This window comes from Macaca mulatta, chromosome 4, assembly GCF_049350105.2.
Source record: "Macaca mulatta isolate MMU2019108-1 chromosome 4, T2T-MMU8v2.0, whole genome shotgun sequence".
Taxonomy (NCBI): domain Eukaryota; kingdom Metazoa; phylum Chordata; class Mammalia; order Primates; family Cercopithecidae; genus Macaca; species Macaca mulatta.
The window spans coordinates 26217397-26238512 of record NC_133409.1 but is presented as its reverse complement, the minus strand read 5'-3'; the positions used below and the strand labels follow the sequence as shown (position 1 = coordinate 26238512).

General features: G+C 37.0%; 1 protein-coding gene across 3 annotated transcripts in view; it reads left to right on the top strand.

Annotated features, from left to right (window-relative positions):
• TBC1D32 (TBC1 domain family member 32) overlaps positions 1-21116 on the top strand; it is a 226795-nt gene that overhangs the window by 73998 nt on the left and 131681 nt on the right. For all 3 annotated transcript variants that reach the window (XM_015137509.3, XM_015137505.3, XM_015137510.3), the window contains one exon: positions 11444-11560. In XM_015137509.3, the coding sequence (XP_014992995.3) occupies positions 11444-11560 (117 nt within the window). The remainder of the gene's footprint in view (positions 1-11443; positions 11561-21116) is intronic.

Below are 21116 nucleotides of genomic sequence, written 5' to 3'. Positions count from 1 at the left end.
GGAATGATCAAAAATAGGCAGAAAATAGAAGGAAGTTAATGTATGGATGAATAGAGTGGTATTTCTTGAGATTCTGGATTTAACAGATTTTTGGTTAAGGTCAGAAATTTGTGCTCCACTGATAGAAATCGACAATCTAAAATGCTTGGAGAACCAAATAGAAAGCTTAGGACTACACAGCAGGTGGAAAATTAAAGGGGATCCCTGGAAAATAGATCCACAGAGGGAACACTCCAAACTCTGTGTATATACTTTGCCCAGAAATGTGACTAATAATTCAACTATGCATGTGAACTCTACAGAAATATCAGATGCTACCTACCACAGGTGTTAGAGGTTCAGTTTGAATCTGGCCAATGTAACTGCTAATTTTTTTTTTTTTTTTTAAATGTACTCTTTGTCAGGGAGTATAATAGAATCCAGGAACTCTATGGCATATCTCACAATGTATAGGATACAATCCAAAATCACTAGACATACGAAGAAAAAGGAAATTTGATTCATACTTGAGAAGGAGGCAACTAATACAGATTGATTATGAAATGAAGAATTTAGGATTTTAAAGCAGTTGTTATAAATAGAATATAAAGGAAAATATCCTTATAATGAATCAACAAATTAGAAATCACAGTAGAGAAATAAAACTATGTAAAAGAACCAGATAGACCTTCTAGAATTAAAAAAAAACTTACATGAAATAAAAATTTCTACGTGGCCTTCACAGATTTACACAGGATAGAAAAAGTAGTGAACTTGAGTGAGAGCAATATAAATTATACAGTCTGAAGAACAGAGAATGAAATAAAAGAAAAACTTCAGTGATTTGTGAGAGCATGTCAAAATGTTTAACATGTACGTAATTGGAATGTCAGAAATACATTTGACTAAATAATAGTGGAAAATCTTCAAATTTGTTGACAAGTAGAAATTTATAGATAAAAATCATACTAAATCTCAGAGAATTTATGTAGAGAATGAAAATAAAAAGGAAGCTACAGTAAGGCTCATCATAGACAAACTGCTAAAAGCCAAAGATAAAGAGAAAAGTTTGAAAGAAGTTTAGGAAAATCGCACATTCCATGTAAGAGATTAGCAGAAAAGTTTTTTCATATCTCATTACAACAGTGGAAGCCAGGAGGCAATACAGCATCTTAAATGTGCTGAATGGAGAAGTAAACAGAAGCAGTCAATTTAGAATTCTACATATAGTTAAATTTACTCCCGTAATGAAAGTGAAAGAAATTTTAAAATAAACAAAGGCTAAGAAAATATTTGTCAGCAGACCTGCCTTTCAAATAATGATAAAGAAAATTCTTCATGTTGAAAGACAGTGCTACCAGATGAATAGTTGGATGGAAACAGGGAATTGCACATAAGTAAGTGAGTATAGAAGCCTGTTATTTTTCCTTTTAACTTGTTTTAAATACATCTGATTGATTTTTTAAAACAAAAGTATGACGCATACTGGGGTTTATTTTGTACTTAGAAATAAAATAGTGCATGGGATAGCTGTAGCATAAAGGACAGGGGAATTGTATAATGGTAAATCAATCTGTAAGGTTCAAGTTCCTCTCATTTTATATAAAGTGGCACAATATTCCTAATGCCTTGGAAATATTTATAATTAAAATAGAAGATTACAGGGATTTTATTCAATTTGTTTGACTTTGCAATAGAAATGTCAGTATAAACTAAGGATTACTTTTAAAAAATATTTTGTATTCTGCTAATCTATACACAGAAAGACCTAGAAATGACAGCTCGTTGTAATAAACAGCCCTAGGGTCCAGCTTCTAGTCTCTAAGTCTTATTTCCTAAGGATTCTTTTTTCATTTGTAATCTCATTTGGTCTTTTAAGTTGTGGAAAGCAGTTATGTAGTTTCAATATATAACTAGGTACCTTCAGAAATTTACTTCCATTCCAGTCCCTGTCCTTCATCTTCCCTCCCTAGCTTCCTCTATGGCTGTACTGTTAAACATTCGTAGACAATTGCCCTGCATAGCTATATAAACTTGTATTAATTAAAATTAAAAATTCAGTTCCTTAATTATATTAGTCCTATCTTAAGTGATCAATGGCCCGTGTAGCTAGTGGTTACCATATTGTGAAATTCAGATTATATAATATTTCTATCATTACAGAAAGTTCTATTGCACAGTACTTCCTTAGGAAAGCACTAAAAATTAGTGCAAAGAGGTATAGCTCATACATAAATTTTACAATTAAAAAGCCAGAATAAGGTGGAGAGGAAAGAATAAAAGAACAGGAAATGGATGGGGAAAAAAGAAAACAAATAGGAAAATAGTAGCTCTAAATGCATCCATATCAATAATTGCACTAAATGCAAATGAACTAAATATTCTAATTAAAATACAGATTTTCAGAGTGAATAAAAAAGGAAGATACAACTGTGTGCTGTCTTTAAGAAATTAACTTTAGAATTAAGATGGTGGATGGGAGGTAGGACTGGCTTGCAACTCCTGCTCATACAGGCGAAACATTGTGTGGAGACTTACATCGTGAACGATTGCTTCAAGAACTACCACAGGAACATGCTAGGAAAGATGACAGAATCCACAGACCCTTTGAAGGAACGGGATCACTGCTGCAGGCTCACTGAGATATGGAAAAACTGTGAGTCTGCTTGCTTTCTCAACAGAGAGGCTTGTGGTCTGGGTCAAGTTCTCAGCCCTGATCACCGGCTGCCTGGAAATAGACTTGGTGCTGTTGAGGGGCAAGGTAGGAGTGAGAGCGGCCTTTAGGACTGCCAGCTGCATGAGAGCATGGTGAGGCTGGTGACTGCCAGCTTTCCCTACTTCCCTGGCGATTCGTATGACTCAGGAGAGGCAGCCATAATCCCCCTGGAAATATAACTCCACTGGACTGGGAACCACTCACCCATCTCCCACAGCAGCCACAGCAAACCTTGCCCAAGGAGAGGCGGAACTCAGACACGCCTCTCTCTGCCCCCTCCTGGTGGTCTTTTTTTACCCTCCCTGGTAGCGGAAGACAAAGGTCATAATCTCTTGGGAACTCTATGGCCCTGCCCACTGCCTGAGAATCCTGAATACTTAACCAGGTGTCCCTAGGGCAAGTTTGCATCCTCCCTATAGGATCACAGCTGATGCCCTCTTGAAATTGCCACCTCCTGGCTGGAGGCCAAGCAGCACAAAACCAGCGCACTGAACAAAAACACAACCAACGAGCCTCACAGAGTTCACTACCCTGCCACCTCCACCAGAGCAGGTACTGATATCCATAGTTGCAAGACCTGAAGATGGATCACATCAAAAGACCCTTTGCAGACACTCCCCACTAGCAGCCCAGAGCCTGGTAGCTCTGCCGGGTGGCTAGACCCAGAAGAGCAAAAACAGTTACCATAGTTCAGCTCTCAGGAAGCCCATTCCTAGGGGAAGGGGAAAACACTACATCAAGTAGTGTTGGGATAAAAGAATCTGAATAGCAGCCCTTGAATCCCACATCTTCCCTTTGACATAGTCTACTCAAACGAGAAGGAACCAGAAAACGATTCTGGTAATGTGACAAAACACGTTTCTTTAACACCCCAAAAGATCATAGCAGCTCATCAACAATGGATCCAAACCAAGACAAAATCTCTGAATTGCCAGAAAAAGAATCCAGAAGGTTGATTCCTAAGCTAATCAAGGAGCACCAGAGAAAAATGTAGTCCAACTTAAGGAAATAAAAAACATGATACAGGATATGAAATGAAAAATTTTCAGTGAAATAGAGAGCACAAATTAAGAACAATAACCTGCTCCTGAGTGATCATTGGACCAACAATGATATCAAGATGGAAATTAAAAAATTTTTGAACCAAATGATAATAGTGACACAACCTATGAAAACCTCTAGGATACAGCAAAAGCAGGGCTAAGAGGAAAGTTTATAGCATTAAATGCCTACATCAAAACACCTGAAAGAGCACAAATATACAATCTAATGTCACACCTGATGGAACTAGAGAAAGAAGAATAATCCAAAACCAAACCTGGCAGGAAAAAAGAAATAATGAACACTAAGATGAGAATCAAATAAAAAACTCAACCTGTTTTACAATAGCTGCAAAAATAAATAAATAAATAAAATACTTAGGAATATACCTAACCAAAGACATGAAAGACCTCTACAGGGAAAACTACAAAACGCTGCTGAAAGAAATCAGATAACACAAACAAATGGAAAGACATTTCATGTTCATGGATGGGTAGAATTAATATTGTGAAAATGACTATACTGCCCAAAGCAATTTACAGATTCGATGCAATTCCCATCAAAATACCACCATAATTCTTCACAGAACTAGAACAAACAATCCTGAAATATATTTGTAGCCAACAAAGAGCCCACATAGCCAAAGCAAGACTAAGCAAAAAGAACAAATCTGGAGGCATCACATTACCCAACTTCAAATTATTCTACAAGGCTATGGCATGGTACTGGTATAAAAATAGGCACATAGACCAATGTAACAAAAATAGAGAACTCAGAAATAAAGCCAAATACAGCCAACTGATCTTCGACAACGCAAACAAAAACAAAGTGGGGAAAGTATACCCTGTTCAAAAAATAGTGCCGGGTTAATTAGCAAGCCATATGTAGAAGAATAAAACTGGATCCTCATTTCTCACCTTATAGAAAAATCAACTCAAGATCAATCAAAGACATAAATCTAAGATCTGAAACCATAAGGATTCTAGAAGATAACATCAGAAAAACCAGACCCCTCTAGACATTAGCTTAGGTAAAGACTTTATGAAAAAAAAAAAAAAAAAAAGACTTTATGACTAGGAATTCAAAAGCAAATGCAACAAAAACAAAGATAAATAGATGGGACTTAATTAAATTAAAAAGCTTCTGCCCAGCAAAAGAAATAATCGGCAGAGTAAACAGACAACCCACAGAGTGGGAGAAAATCTTCACAATCTATGCATCTGACAAAAGACTAATATCCAGAATCTGCAAAGCACTCAAACAAATCAGCAAGAAAAACACAACCCTATCACTAACGACGTGAATAGACAATTCTCAAAAGAAGATACACAAGTGGGCAACAAGCATATGGAAAAATGTGCAATATCACTAGTTATTAGGGAAATGCAAATCAAAACCACAATGTGATACCACCTTATTCCTGCAAGAATGGCCATTAAAAAAAAAAAAAAAAAGATATTGGCGTGGATGCAGTGAAAAGGGAACACTTTTACACTGTCAGTGAGGATGTAAACTAGTATAACCACTATGGAAAACAGCGTGGAGATTCCTTAAGGAACTAAAAGTAGATCTACCATTTGATCCTGTGATCCCAGTACTAGGTATCTACCCAGAGGAAAAGAAGTCATTATACAAAAAAGATACTTGCAAATACATGTTCATAGCAGCACAATTTGCAATTGCAAAAATATGGAACTGCCCACATGCACATCAATCAATGAGTAGATAAAGAAAATATGGTATATATATGTACACACACACACACACACACCCCCCATGGGATACTACTCAGCCATAAAGAGATCAGCCAGTTGATCTTTGATAAAGCAAACAAAAGCATAAAGTGAGGAAAGCACACCCTATTCAAAAACTGGTGCTGGGATAATTAACAAGCCACATGTAGAAGAATGAAACTGGATCCTCATCTTTCACCTTATGCAAAAATCAACTCCAGCAACATCCAGCAACCTGGATGGAATTGGAGACTATTATTCTAAGTGAAATATTTAGGAATGGAAAAGCAAACGTTGTATGTTCTCACTCATATGTGTGAGCTAAGCTATGAGGACACAAAGGCATAAGAATGGTACATCAGTCTTTGGGGACTCAGGAGAAAGGGTTGGGGGTGGTGAGGGATAAGAGACTACACACTGGGTACAGTGTACACTACTCAGGTGATGGTGCACCAAAGTCTCAGCAATCACCACTAAGAGAACTTATTCATGTAACCAGACACTATCTGTTCCTCAAAAACCTATTGAAATAAAAATAAATTAAATAACTAAAAGCACCATACAATCTGTTTCCCCAAAACCTATTGAAATAAAAATAAATTAAAGAACTAAAAACAGCACACAAGTGGCAAATATATATGCGCACGTGTGTGTGTGTATATATATGTGTGTGTGTGTGTGTGTGTGTATATATATGTGTGTGTGTGTGTGTGTATATATATGTCAGATTTCAATAACATTTACCAGTAAAAAAGAAATTAACTTTATTTTTTCTGTGGACACTTAGATAATAAAATAAATATGTTCTGATTCATTTTATTTACAGGTAGCTTAACATCACCTAAGTTGCAGGTTGTTGATAACGATCTCTACTGAACTATAATTAGAAACAAAATGAAATTACATTTTAGGTGGTAGGAAAATGTAGTTAACCAGTGTTAAAGATGATAATATATTTATCATAATTTTTAGCATGTCGAACTGTGGTAATTTATAAAAGTATATGGCAGAATGTTTGGCATATAGTAGGCACTCAATAAATGGTAGAAAGTATTATCAGCGTTGGTATGTTTAATTAGTCATGATGCATAGTGTGGATATGAAAGCAAAACTATTAAATAATATTTTTTATAATTGGTTATGCTCAGAGGATGATCGAGAATCAATTCAGTATTTTGAAACTTGTTTACTAAAATAACAGCATTTATTATGCCATTCCTGTATGAACTTGTTTTAGCCCATTTTCATACTACTATGAAGAACTACCTGAGACTGGGTAATTTATAAAGAAAAGAGGTTTAATTGACTCATAGTTCCACTTGTCTGGGGAGGCCTCAGGAAACTTACATTCTGGGAGGAAGGCGAAGGGGAAGCAAGGCACACATCTTACATGGCTGCTGGAGAGACAGTGAGTGAAGGGGAACTGCCAAACACATTTAAACCATGAGATCTCGGGAGAACTCACTATCATGGGAACAGCATGGGGGAACTGCACCCATGATCCAGTCAGCTCCCACCAGGTCCTTTCTTTGGCATGTAGGGATTACAATTTGAGGTGAGATTTGGGTGGGGACAAACAGCCAAACCATATCAGAACTCCACCACTGGGTAACCAAATAGTAGGTGAAGGTAGTGCCTCTTTTTCATGAATTATCCCAACTAATATATTTTTTTTAAATGATGGAATTAGAATGTCACCATTTGCAGTCTGCAGGAATTAACTGAGCCACATTAACATCACTAAAATAGAAATGGTTAAACATTATTAATGTGCCCTCTAATGAAAGAATAAACCACCATCTCTAGTCTTACCAAGGTATCTAACTTGATCAAGCCTTTGGATTCAGCTGCCAGTTTGCAGAATAGGGAAACTGCATATATCCAAAGGATGGAAGAACAGGCTGAACTGCTGCCTGACTGTGTACTTTCTAAAATCCAGACTGCTTAAAACTTTACAGGTCAGATGGCCTGAGCTTGTCAACAGACGAAATGAAAAGAAAGGAGAGGGAGAAGATGAATGCCTGTAGATTAAAAGAAGTTTTAAATAACACATCAAGTCTTGAAAATTGGAAAGACAAAATTATAGTGTCTGGATATGTACACCTGAGAAGTAAAACCACAAGAAAATCTTTGAAAGTGATTATTGTAAAGGTCAGGATACTGGGTGTTATGGAGGGATGGCAGGGGAGATAATTGTAGGCGCAGAGAAGGCTCTCTGGGGCAGGTGGCAGAGTTCTAGAAGAAATTCACTTTAAAGATAAAGATAAGTTGGATGGAAAAAATATATATAGAGAAGCAATATACATTAGAAAACTGACATGGCCACATTTAGTGTCAGAGATAAAGAAAAAGAAAAACTATCAGATTAAGAGACACATTTTATAATGATAATATGAATATGGTCAAAACACCAGAAAGATATAATCATAAATCAGTATGATCCTAATAAAATATTTAAAATATATGTAGTATTGAAATAGAATTTAAGGAAGAAATAGGCAAATCTGCTATCAGAGTTGAAGATTTTAACATTTCTCTTAGCAATTGATAGAACAGATCAAGAGCTCTCGAATTATGTGATATGAATACCACTATTAACCACTTGATATTTATACAATATTATACTTGGCGACTGCAGAATATGCATTCTTTTCAGGAACACATGGCATGTCCTCAAAGATAGACCATGTTGGGCTAAATGCAAGTCTAAATAAATTTAAGATAATTGGAATAATATGAAGTATATTCTATAACCACAATGAAATTAATTAAAAATCAAGAATTAGAAACTAGAAAAAAAGATATTTGGAAATTAAGCCACGTACTTACAAATAACTTGTAGCTCAAAGAAGTCACAAGGGAAATTAGGAAGTATTTCAAATTGGATGCAAATAAAAATACATCAGAATTTGTGGTTATAGTTGAAGCAGTCCTAAGAGGGATATTTTTAACTGTAATATTTATATTAGAAAATAAGAAAGATCTAAAATTATTGACTCAAGTTTCCACTCAAAGGGAGTAGAAAAAGAAGAGCAAATTACACCCAAAACCAATGCAACAAGGGAAATAATAAACATTAGAGCAGAAATCAGTGAAACAGAACAAACTAAAGAGAAGTAACAAATCCAAATGTGATTTTTGGAAATGATTATTAAGAGTGATAAAAATTTTTTATCACTATTCAGTCTTCCCTCTCCCCTTCTTGTCCATACTACTTTAAAGAATAGAATACTTCATACACATAGTGTTCACTGACTTTTCCTTTACTCCTAAGGCATGTATTCCCTGAACACTAACCTTTTGAGTAACTATTTGATCATACTGTCTATTGGACATGTTTTCAATACATCTGTGTTCTAATAGGTGTAATGTATCTCTGACAGTCTTACAACTTCCAAATTCTAATTTGTTTCTTTATTCCCTTATATTGTCTACCCTCAAAACCATTTTTTCTTTAGAACCTTCTATTTAAAATGTAAAATTTAATCCCCACTACTTTTCTGAAAATACTTTGCCCCCTTTTTTTTTTTCGCTATAGGATAGAGATAGAGCTCATTAACAGCACATCTCTGCCTGCCGGCCTGCCTGCCTGCTACTTATACAGACTTACCTCTCACCTCTCTCTACATTGCTGAAGAGTGTCATCGTTATATCACCCCATTGCTCTCCATATTGTACTAACATCAGAACATTTAGGCACTATTTTAAGTTATTTAATAGTGTATTTTGTCCTGCACTACACTATGAGTCCTTGAGGGCAGGGACCATGCCTTTATTCATATTTTTATTGTTAGCATTTGGCACAATTACTGATAAGCAGCTGACACTAAAATATTTTTAGTGAATAAATAAGTGAATAGAAGATCAATATCAACCTGAAAGATTTTAATTTAAAAGAAAACTTCTTGACTTGGAGAATTAATTTTATACTTTAGTCTTAAAAATATATCAAACTTTGACTTTTCATTAGTTTCCTTATCATTATTGCATAAAGTCTCATTCTTCTATTCAAAACATTGATGACACAGATTTATGTTTTGTGCTACTATAAATTTTAAGATAATTAATGTCTGATATTAGCGACATCTTACAATGTGTGTTTGTGGGAGCCAACAATTACATTGTATATATTTTTATTCCAGAAATGCTTAATACATCACAATTTTGCAGTAAGCTAACATCTTTTAAAATGCCCAATGTGTGAGAAATGAATGTATTTCTTCTAGAAACAAGCTGCTGAAATCTTCTCAACCTTCTTTAAAATTCTGTTCAGGTTGTTTTAGTTTGAATACAGTTGTTGAATTATTTTTACCTAAAGTTTTACTTGATTTGCTTAGAGTAGCATGTCACACCTTACCTTTATTTGATTGTATGTGGTCCACATCATTTTATTTCTTACGTAAAGAGAAGTTCCATAATCGTGAACTGAATTCTTCATGCATAAATAATATAAAAATGCTCAATATACTATTGCTATATGTGATTTATAAAGATTATATTTCTTTCTCTACCCAAATAGACGTTTTAAAGGCTTTTTTGTAATCTTTTATGATTATGGTAGAAAAGATTCTGTAAACATAAAATAAAGGATTTATTCTTGATAGAATCCAAATATTGCTGGATTAATATTAAGGACATTAAAACATGTTTGCAGATTTAAATTACAAAGCATTATTACCTTGTATTTTTTGGTTCATCTATATTCTCAGGATAAACTAGATTGGATTAAAAATAAATCTGTAATGAAATCTGTTTTATTAATCATCTTTCTAGTTAATACATGGTGATTAGAGAAGTTCATACAATAGTTTCCTAGGTGAACCCTCCAATTTTTCTGCAGTTCATTTTATGTATAATTAATAGACATATTTCTCAAACATTCTTTCCTTGGCAATTTTTTTCTTCCTTTTCTATAGTGCATACTATAGTGAAAATGTAAAGCAGAAAACTTTACAGTTATGAGTGAGTACAATTAATATAATGCAAGCAAAAGATATAAGTATTGGCAGAATATAGGGCTTCTGGATGTGGATGGAGTTAATTGGAAAGTCTTCAGAAAAGACGTGACATATTTTGAAAGCATATCAAGTGGGCTAATGAGTAAGTGGAGGGCAGGAGAAGTGTGTTACTAGGACAAAAAAGTACGTATAGGTGGCAGTCAGTTGAAGGAGACCACAGGCATATTTGATTGACTGAAGTGGCGACTTCATGCTGAGGAATACTAGGAAATGAGGCTTTTGAGACTATGAAGAGTAGAAGCGTGTCAATTTGAGAAGTGCCTTGAAAGCCATGCTAAGGAGTTTAGATTTAATGCTTAGTGATGGGCAACCACAGCGTGCTTTTGAACTAGGGAGCACAAGAATGAATGTGCCTGAGAAAAATATTCTAGTTGTGTTTAATAAGATGCAATGAGAGTGAAGAGCTTAAATATTTCATGGAGAGATTGGTAAAATTGCACCAGCAAGTGAGTTAGCTTTGATAGGAAAAGCCATGGCTTTTAAAAATTAGCTATCATATTTAGGTTAGTTGGATTTTCAGTGAATGTAGTTAAAAGATAGCCTCATGGTCTGAGGGCAAAAATATATAGAATTTATTATCTTGCCCCAGAGTCCGTAAGTATTATTCTCTTGCATTTTTTTACGTGTTGGATATGACAGTGCAAAGAATGAGAAAGATGGATTATTGAATTTTTGTCAGAACCAAACTTTTAAGAGATACATGATATTTTAAAGCATATTCCAAATTTCATATATGTATGTAATGGTTGTTACGTCATGCGTTGTCAGCTTATTGATTATTGCTGTGCATGTTAACTGTACTTATCATATATGTAACATATTTCCAACTTATGGGAATTAGGTATATTTAAAAATTAGCCCTCAAAGTCATACAGATACGAAACTTCATTAATAACTCTCCATGGATGTGGTTGACAAAAAAGAATCATTTAAATGCTTGTTTTCTTTCCCTCTAGTCTTTTTTAGCACTGGTGAACTTGTTATCCTATCCTGCTATTTATGAGCTGATAAAGAATCAAGATCTTCCTAATAAAACAGAATATTCTCTTCGTGAAGTCCCAACATGTGTTATTGTAAGTCATTTTCTTTAAATCTTTCTCTTTTATAAATGCTACTGTTTGAGATTGGTAGTAAAAATGCAATTTGACCAAAAAGAGAAAAAAGAAGCATTATGTAATGGCATTTAAGGGCTGATTTGATTAATCATGCATGAATTATATCAACTTTTGAATTTTCTGTGCATGGAATCTTTGATCCAGGTCACCTAACATTCCCAACACCTATCAGAATTCGAGGCTAACTCCAACCAGGAAGGAGACTTGGCATAGATAGAAGTATACTTTTGAGTGATTTTTAGATGGCTCATTACATTATTAGTCAAACCAGTGATGCTCCTTCATTGGCTAGGATTAGTAGGAATAAATTGTCTCCACGGTGTCCACTACATTTCCTGCTTATATTTTAATGAACTACATATTATTGCCCCATGAGGGCAGTATATACAAATTTATTTAATCTGAGACCTAGGTTGTACTAATATTCACAGTTAAGTAACTTGTTTTAATCATTAAGGGATATTTAGTTCCTTATCTTTGGGTACATTTATGAATTAACCCAGAAATATATGTGTATATGCGTATAAGGGTTAGTAAAGACTTACTTGATATTGAAATTTATTATTGGTCACTCTTTTTCATTTTCTGGTCACTTCATCCTATGTGATATTGTTTTTATAAACATAGTTTTGCCCTTTCGAATACGTTTAAACCTGTTAACCCTAAATACTTAGAGTTTTAAAAATTTCATCTACTTTGGGAAACTTTTAATAGCTTATATGATATGAAATACAAAGATGGGTACTTCTGTTATTTAACATTAACTTAGATTCTCTTATCTTCTTTTTCTTGAAGTTTTCCAATTGTATTTTGTGCTTACTTGTATGTTGGCACTTCGACATACAAGTCTACCTGTTGAGTACAGGTAGACCTCAGAATTATTGCAGGTTCATTTCCATACCACAGCAATAACATGAATATTGCAATAAAGGAAGTCACACAAATTTTTTGTTTTCCCATGTAAAAGTTATGTCTACACTATACTTTAGTCTAAAGTGTGCAGTAGAAATATGTCTAAAAATGTTTATTGCTTAATTAAAAGTACTTTATCGCTAAAAATGCTAATGAACATCTGAGCCTTCAGTGAGCTGTAATCTGTTTTGCTGGTGGAGAATCTTACCTCACTGTCGATGGCAGCTGACTGATCAGTGTGTTGGTTGTTATGGGCTGGGGTGCCTCTGGCAATTTCTGAAAATAAGAGAACAGTGAAGTTCACTGCATCAATTGACTCCTTTCATGAAAGATTTCTCTGAAGTATTTGATGCTTTTTGATAGCATTTTACCCACCGTAGAACTTCTTTTAGAATTGAAGCCAATCCTCTCATCCCACTCACTGCTTTATCAACTAAGTTTATGCAATATTTTAAGTCCTTTGTTGTTATTTCAACAATGTTCACAGCATGTTCTACAGGAGTGGATTCCATCTTTGCTCATCCATAAGAAACAACTCAACTCATCTGTTTGATTTTGATCTTAAGATTGCAGTGATTCAGTCACATCTTCAGGCTCCACTTTTAATTCTAGTTTTCCTGCTATTTCCACCACGTCTGCAGTTACTTGTTCTACTGAAGTACTGAACTTCTTTAAGTCATCCATTAGGGTTAGAATCAGCTTCTTCCAAACTTCTTTTAATGTTGATATTTTGACCTCTTTTCATGAATCACAGATGTGGCATCTTAATGGTGAATCCTTTCCAGAAGGTTTTCAATTTACTTTGCCCAGATCTGTCAGAGGAATCACTATTTATGGCAACTATAGCTTTACAAAATATATTTCTTAAATATTTGAAAGTCAAAATTACTCCTTGATTTATGGGCTACAGAATGGATGTTATCTTAGCAGGCACAAAAACAATACTAATCTCCTTAAACATCTCCATCAGAGCTCTTGGATGACCTGTTGCATTGTCAATGAGCAGTAGTATTTTGAAAGGAATCTTTTTACTGAGCAGTAATTTTCAATGGTAGGCTTAAAATATGCAGTAAACCCATGCAGTCACATATGTACTGTCATTTACTTTATTTTTCCATTTATATAGCATAGGCAGAGTAGATTTTCCAGTGCTCCAGGATTTTTGGAATGGTAAATGGGCATTGGCTTCTGCTTAAAGTCACCATCTGCATTAGCTCTTAAGAAGAGAGTTAGCCTATCTTTTGATGCTTTGGATCCACGCATTGACTTCTCCTTTCGAGCTATGAAAGTCCTAGATGATATCTTCTTCCAATATAAGGCTGTTTTGTTTGCATTGAAAATCTCTTGGCCGGTTGTCATGGTTCATGCCTGTAATCCCAGCACTTTGGGAGGCCGAGGTGGGGAGATCACCTGAGGTCAGGAGTTCGAGAGCAGCCTGGCCAACATGTTGAAACCCCGTGTCTACTAAAAATACAAAAATCAACTGGACATGGTGGCACGTGTCTGTAATCCCAGCTACATGGGAGGCTGAGGCAGGAGAATCACTTGAACCTGGGAGGTGGAGGTTGCAGTGAGCCTAGATTGAGCCATTGCACTCCAGCCTGGGTGACAGAGTGAGACTCAATCTCAAAAAAAAAAAAAGAAAAGAAAAAAAAAGAAAAATCTCTTTAATGTAGCTAACTTCATCAATTATCTTAGCTAGATCTTCTGGATAACTTGCAACTTCTACATCAGCACTTGCTACTTCACCTTGTACTTCCATGTTATTCAGACAGCTTCTTTCCTTGAATCCCATGAACCAACCTGTTAACTTCAAACTTTCCTTCTGTAGCTCCCTCATTTCTCTCAGCCTTATTAAAGTTAAATAGAGTGAGAGCCTTCTGTGGGTTAGGGTTTGGCTTAAGGTAATGCTGTGATTGGTTTGATTTTCTGTTCAAATCACTCAAACTTTCTTCATATCAGCAATAAGGTTGTTTCATTTTGTTATCATTCATGTGTTTCCTGGAGTAACACTTTTAATATCCTTAAAGAACTTTTTCTTTGCATGCACAACTTGGCTAATTGGCAAAAGAGGCCCAGTTTTTGGCCTGTCTTAGCTTTTGACATGCTGTCCTCACCAAGCTTAGTCACTTTTAGCTTTTGATGTACAGTGAGATACACTCAACTTTTCCTTTTATTTGAACCCTTAGTGGTTTTGTAAGGTTACTAATTGCCATAATCTTGATATTGTTGTGTCTCAGGTAATAAGGAGGCCCCAGGAGAAAGAGAAAGATAGGTGAATGACCAGTTGGTGGAACAATAAGAACAACATTTATCCGTTAAGTTTGTTGTCTTATCTGGGTATGGTTCATGGTGCCCCAAAATAATTACAATAGTAACATCAAAGGTTACTAATCACAGGTCATCATAACAGAATAATTATGAAAAGTTTGTAATATTGTGAGAATTACCAAAATGTGATGCAGAGGCACAAAGTGAACACATGCTGTTAGAAAAATGACACCAGTAAACTTGTTTGACGTAACGTTGCCACACATCTTAAATATGCAAAAAAGCATATTATCTGCAAAGTACAATAAGTGACATGCAATAGAATAAGGTATGCCTGTAGTTTCATCGTTAGTCATTTATGTGCCTAGATTTCCCACTACAATGGGAGTACCTTAGAGAAAGTAGGCTGTCTTCAATGTATATAAATCTAGCACATTATATGGATCCAGTGAAAATAATTATTCTAATATGATTGGTTTTATTAGATTGATTATGGGAAACAAGTACAAATTAGTTTTATGATATAGTCCAAAATGATGGCTTCAATGTTTGTTCTCTTAAGTTTTCATGTGTCTCTGTGGGGTATATTCAACTATATCTTTCCACTTATGGAAAAATTTGTTTTCTGTTTGGTCTTAAGACAGTTAACTGCAGTTATATTACTCTGTTTCTCCCAAAGACATTATGTTTTAACCCTGTAGAAAGATCACTGCTTTCTGTCATGATTTAAACATGTATATGAGTTCCTTTTAAAACAAACAACTCTTTTGGTCTATGCCTTCTTTTATTTACCACACGGTAGTTTTATTTCTTTCCCTCCACCCTAAGCTTCCTGAAAATTTTGCCTGTGCTTTAAGTCTCTACATTTTTTTCTCTTCTGTCAACCAAGGAAGCCACCATAACCTGGCATCTTTGCCCAACTACCTAACTTAAATTGTTCTGCCAAAACCCAATAAATATATAACTCCCTAATCTAATGGAACCTCCCTGTATTAGTTTGTCATGCGCTAATAAAGACATACTTGAGACTGGGTTATTTATAAAGGAAAGAGGTTTAGTTGACTCACAGTTCAGCATGGCTAGGGAGACCTCAGGAAACTTACAATCATGGTGGAAGGGGAAGCAAACACATCCTGAAGGGTAGCAGGCAAGAGAAGTGCTGAGCAAAGGGGGAAAAGTCCCTTATAAAACCATCATATCTCATGATAACTCACTATCATGAAAGCAGCATGGGGGTAACTGCCCCCATGATTCAGTTACTACCATGTCTCTTCCATGACATATGGTGTATTAGTCAGGGTTCTTTAGAGGAACAGAACTAGTAGGATATGTCTCTCTATATCTATCTATCTGTCTGTCTGTCTGTCTATCTATCTATCTATCTATCTATCTATCTATCTATCTATCTATCTATCTATCTATGTATCTATATCTGTATATCAAAGGGAGAAAAATGTAGGCTGAGAGGCTAGGCCAGTCTAGTCTTTTCACATTTTTCTGCCTGCTTTATATTCTAGGCACACAGGCAGCTGATTAGAGGGTGCTTACCCAGATTAAGGGTGGGTCTGCCTTTCCCAGCCCACTGACTCAAATGTTAATCTCCCTTGGCAACACCCTCACAGACAAACCCAGGATCAAAACTTTGCATCCTTCAATCCAATCAAGTTGACACTCAGTATTAACCATCACATGTGGGGATTATGGGAACTATAATTCAAAATGAGATTTGGGTGGAGACACAACTAAATCGTGTCACATCCCTATACCCTTTAACTTAATTTACCACTTTGGAATATTTGACATGGTTTGTCTACTCCTTAGTGTAATTTTCTGTTTCTGTGACTACAGCATTACTTACTTCTTGTTCTCTTCCTTCTTTTCTGGTCTCTCCTGCATAGTTGTCCTTGTAGACTTCTTTTCCTTTGTTTGTCCTATGGCCTCCAGAGTGATCTCATCCAATTCCATGGCTTCAGTTACACACTGACAACTCTTTGACCTATATGACTTGACTGCCAATTTTATAATTAGAACCCTACCAGACAATGGGCATCTGGAACAGTCACAGGCATCTTTGTCTTACTGTGTCTACAACTGAATGTAATGTTTTCTCTTTCCCAAATCAATTCTGTTTCCTGTTTTTCTCAGTGTATGGTACTATTAGTCACACAATTTAGTGAACCGGAAACCTGGAAATCATTATTGATTCTTCCCTCTCTATAGGCAATAAATTACCACCTGATAGAATTTGCCTCCCTAATAACTTGATCTTGTTTTCTTTCTGTATTCATTTTTAAAAAATTCTTATTTTAGCTTCAGTGGTACATGTGTAGGATTCTTATATAGGTAAACTCATGTTACAGAGATTTGTTGTGCAGATTATTTCATCACCCAGGTACTAAGCCTAGTACCTAATAGTTATCTTTTCTGTTCCTCTCCCTCCTCCACCCCCTACCCTCTAATAGGCCCTAGTGTCTGTTGTTCCTCTCTTTGTGTCCATGAGTTCTCATCATTTAGCTCCCACTTACACCTGAAAACATGTGGTATTTGATTTTCTGTTTGTGCATTAGATTGTCACCAACTCCATTCATGTTCCCATGAAACACATGATCTTGTTCTTTTTTAATGCTGCATAGTATTCTATGGTATATATGTCCACATTTTCTTTATTCAATTTGCCATTGATGGGCATTTAGGTTGATTCCATGTCTCACCTTATCCAAGTTCTCTCTGGGTAAGATTATGACACAAAGCTGGAGAGTTGATATACCTCTGAGGTAGGACAGTAAAGGTATATTGCTGGCCGTTCCAGCTGAAGGCAGATTGCTTCTGGTGGGCCTTATGGACAGGAACAGAGATAAAGGCATTTGCCAAGTCAATGGCTACATACCAGGTACCAGGAGATGTGTTAATTTACTCAAGCAATGAAACCGCATCTGGTACAGCAGCTAGCATTCTTCAAGATCCATGTCTTTGCTGTTGTGAATAGTGCTGCAGTGAACATTTGTATGCATGTCTTTTTGGTTGAATGATTTATATTCCTTTGGTTGTATACCTAGTGTATTAGTCAGGGTTCCCTAGAGGCATAGAACTAATAGGATACTATATATATAAAAAGAGGAGTTTATTAAGTATTAACTTACAAGATCACAAGGTCCCAAAATAGGCTATCTACAAGTTCGAGGAGTAAGGAGAGTCAGTCCAAGTCTCCAACTCAAGAACTTGGATTCCAACGTTTGAGTGCAGGAAAGCATCCAGCATGGAAGAAAGATGTAGGCTGGGAGGTTAAGCCAGTCTCACCTTTTCATGTTTTTCTCCCTGCTTTATATTCAAGGGCAGTTGATTAGATTGTGTCCACCAGATTAAAGGTCTGCCTTCCCCATCCCACTGATTCAAATGTTAATTTCCTTTGGCGACACCCACACAGACACACCTAGGATCAATACTTTGCATCCTTCAATCCAATCAAGTTGACGCTCACTATTAACCATCACAAGTTCACCTCTTGTCAACTTGAAGCCATAGCATACGTTCAGTTTCCACAAAAGCTCAGCAACAGGCCAAGTGCTGCCTCTCAGAAGGAGAGTAGTTATCTGAAGAAGGCAGGGCCTTGCTCCAAAATCTTAGCGGCCTCTGCTGTGATTCACCTATGGGGGTCTGCCAAAGGCTCCAAACAGCATCTCTATCTGCCACTGATGCCTCAAGCACCATTGGATCTGCTGAGTCATATGGCCCAAGTGGCAGAGCAGCTTGCACAGCAGCCTGGGTCTGTTGCAGAGCCTTCTTCTGTTCTGGACCCCACTGAAAACTGGCAGCCTTTCAGGTCATTCAATAAATGGGACAGAGTAACACACCCAAGTGAGGAATGTGTCGCCTCCAAAATCCAAATAGGCTCACTAGGCGTTGTGCCTCTTTCTTGTTTGTAGGAGGGGCCAAATGCAGCAACTTATTCTTCACGTTAGAAGGAATATCTCGGCAGACCCCACACCACTGGACCCCTGGACATTTTACTGAGGTGGAAGGTCCCTGAATTTTAGTTGGATTTATTTTTCATCCTCTGGCACGCAAATGTCTCAGCAATAAGTCCAGTGTGTTTGCTACTTCCTGCTCACTTGATCCAATCAGCTTAGTTATCAATGTAATGGACCAGTGTGATATCTTGCAGAAGCAAAAAGCGATCAAGTTCTCTCTGGATAAGATTATGATACAAAGCTGGAGAGTTGATATACCTCTGAGGTAGAACAGGAAAGGTTTATTGCTGGCCTTGCCAGCTGAAGACAAATTGCTTCTGGTGGGCCTTATGGATAGGAACGGAGATAAAGGCATTTGCCAAGTCAGTGACTGCATACCAGGTACCAGGAGATGTGTTAATTTACTGAAGCAGTGAAACCACATCTGGTACAGCAGCTGCAGTTGGAGTCACCACTTTGTTAAGCTTAGGATAACCCAGTAGCATTCTTCAAGATCCATCTGTCTTCTGCATAGGCCAAATAGGAGAATTGAATCGGGCTGTGTTAGGAATCCCCACCCCTGCGTCTTTCAAGTCCTTGATGGTGGCACTAATCTTTGCAGTTTCTCCAGGAGCGCGATATTATTTTTGATTTAGTATTTTTCTAGGTAGAGGCAGGTATAATGGCTTCTATTTGGCCTTTCCCACCATAATAGCCCTCACCATACCAGTCAGAGAACGTAGGTGGGGGTTCTGCCAGCTGCTAAGTATGTCTGTGACAATTATGCATTCTGGCACTGGGGAAAAGACTACAGGGTGAGTCCAGAGATCCACTGTACACACTCTAAGTCGGACCTGAGGTAAAACTCCATTAATTACCTGATGGCCATAAGCCACTGTTTTAACTGGAGGACAACAGTGACATTTTGGATCCCCTGGAATCAACATCAGCTCAGAGCCAGTCCCCAAAATGTCTGATCATTTCCCTTTCCTCAGTGCACAGTTGCCCTGGGTAAAAGGCCAGAGGTCTCCTTGGGGAAGGATGGGAGAAAAATTCACTGCATAAATTGTCAGTAATGTAGTAGGGTCCTTCCTTGAGGGGACTCAGCCTCCCTTCATTCAAGGGATTCTGAGTCTGTGAACTGGCTTATCTGGAAATGGATTGAGGGGCCGCGATTCTCTGTTTTTATAATTCAAAGTAGTCTTTTGTCTGTTCGACCTAGAAGTTTTCTGCTTATATTAATGAAGTAGGAATGTAGTAGGCTTCCTATCAGTTTCACTTCTAGGAACACCGTGATTAGCCAATGCCAGAGCTAAACAGGAGTCGGACTATTCTGATTGCTGTTTTGTCTCTGGTGTCCATTACAGTAGCTACACCCACCTGGCCTTTGACGGTTGAGTACCACTCTTTGGCCATCGCCACCTCGGGATCCAGTTATTCTTATTTTATTTAAATTTTGTAGTTGAGTGAATTCGGTTCCCACATTTAGATCTGGCATACAGAGAAGAGCGATTACGGGGCTCTTCACAGATGTAGGTGAGGCCCTCACAAATCTATTTTGCAAGGCATTGGTCAAGGGTATATCTTCTGGAACCTCCCAGCTGGGATGAGTAGATCTAAAGCGACTAATCAACTTCACCATCTTAATCTCCCTAAGACTTGAGATCCCTTCCTCTGCATTAAACCAAGGGACATCAGGAATTTCCAGCGTGCTCACATTGGGCCATCTTTTAATCCATATTTCAACTAACTGAGCAACTAAATGATTAGAACATTTTTCAACTTCTCGAGCTGCAACATTAAATGCAGAGGCCCTACTTAGTTGGGCCAAATCAATAAATTCAGCCTGATTCAGCTCGGTGTTCCTCCCATCATTATCCCATACCCTTAATATCCATTCCCATGCCTGTTCTCCAGATTTCTGTTTATATAAATTGGAGAACTCAAGCAGTTCTTTTTGAGTGTAGTGCATTTCCTCATAGATCATGCTCTCAACCTCACCTTTAGGGGCCTGCATGACTTTAGTGCAGTTATAGGTCTAGAAGGAAACAGGGTGTTGGGGCTAGCTCCTGAGGAGAATCAACGTTCTTTTGCCTGACAACTGCCTCAGGGGAGGCCATCACTTTTGCCTCAGGCAGTGCAGGGTTTATCTCCTCCCACAAAAGTGGAAAGGCTGATGGCACCATGGGTTGGGGAGGGGATGTTGCCACTACTGGGGATGGGGAAGCTGTTTCTTCTGGCAAAAAAAAGGTTCATCAGAGTGTACAAACTTAGTGTCCCCAGTTCTACAGGGTCCTCGCACATGTCCCCATTCAAAGTTGTAGAGTCCCATTCTTTTCCAATCAATGCCCTCACTTTAACAGTAGACACCTGGCGAGGCTGTG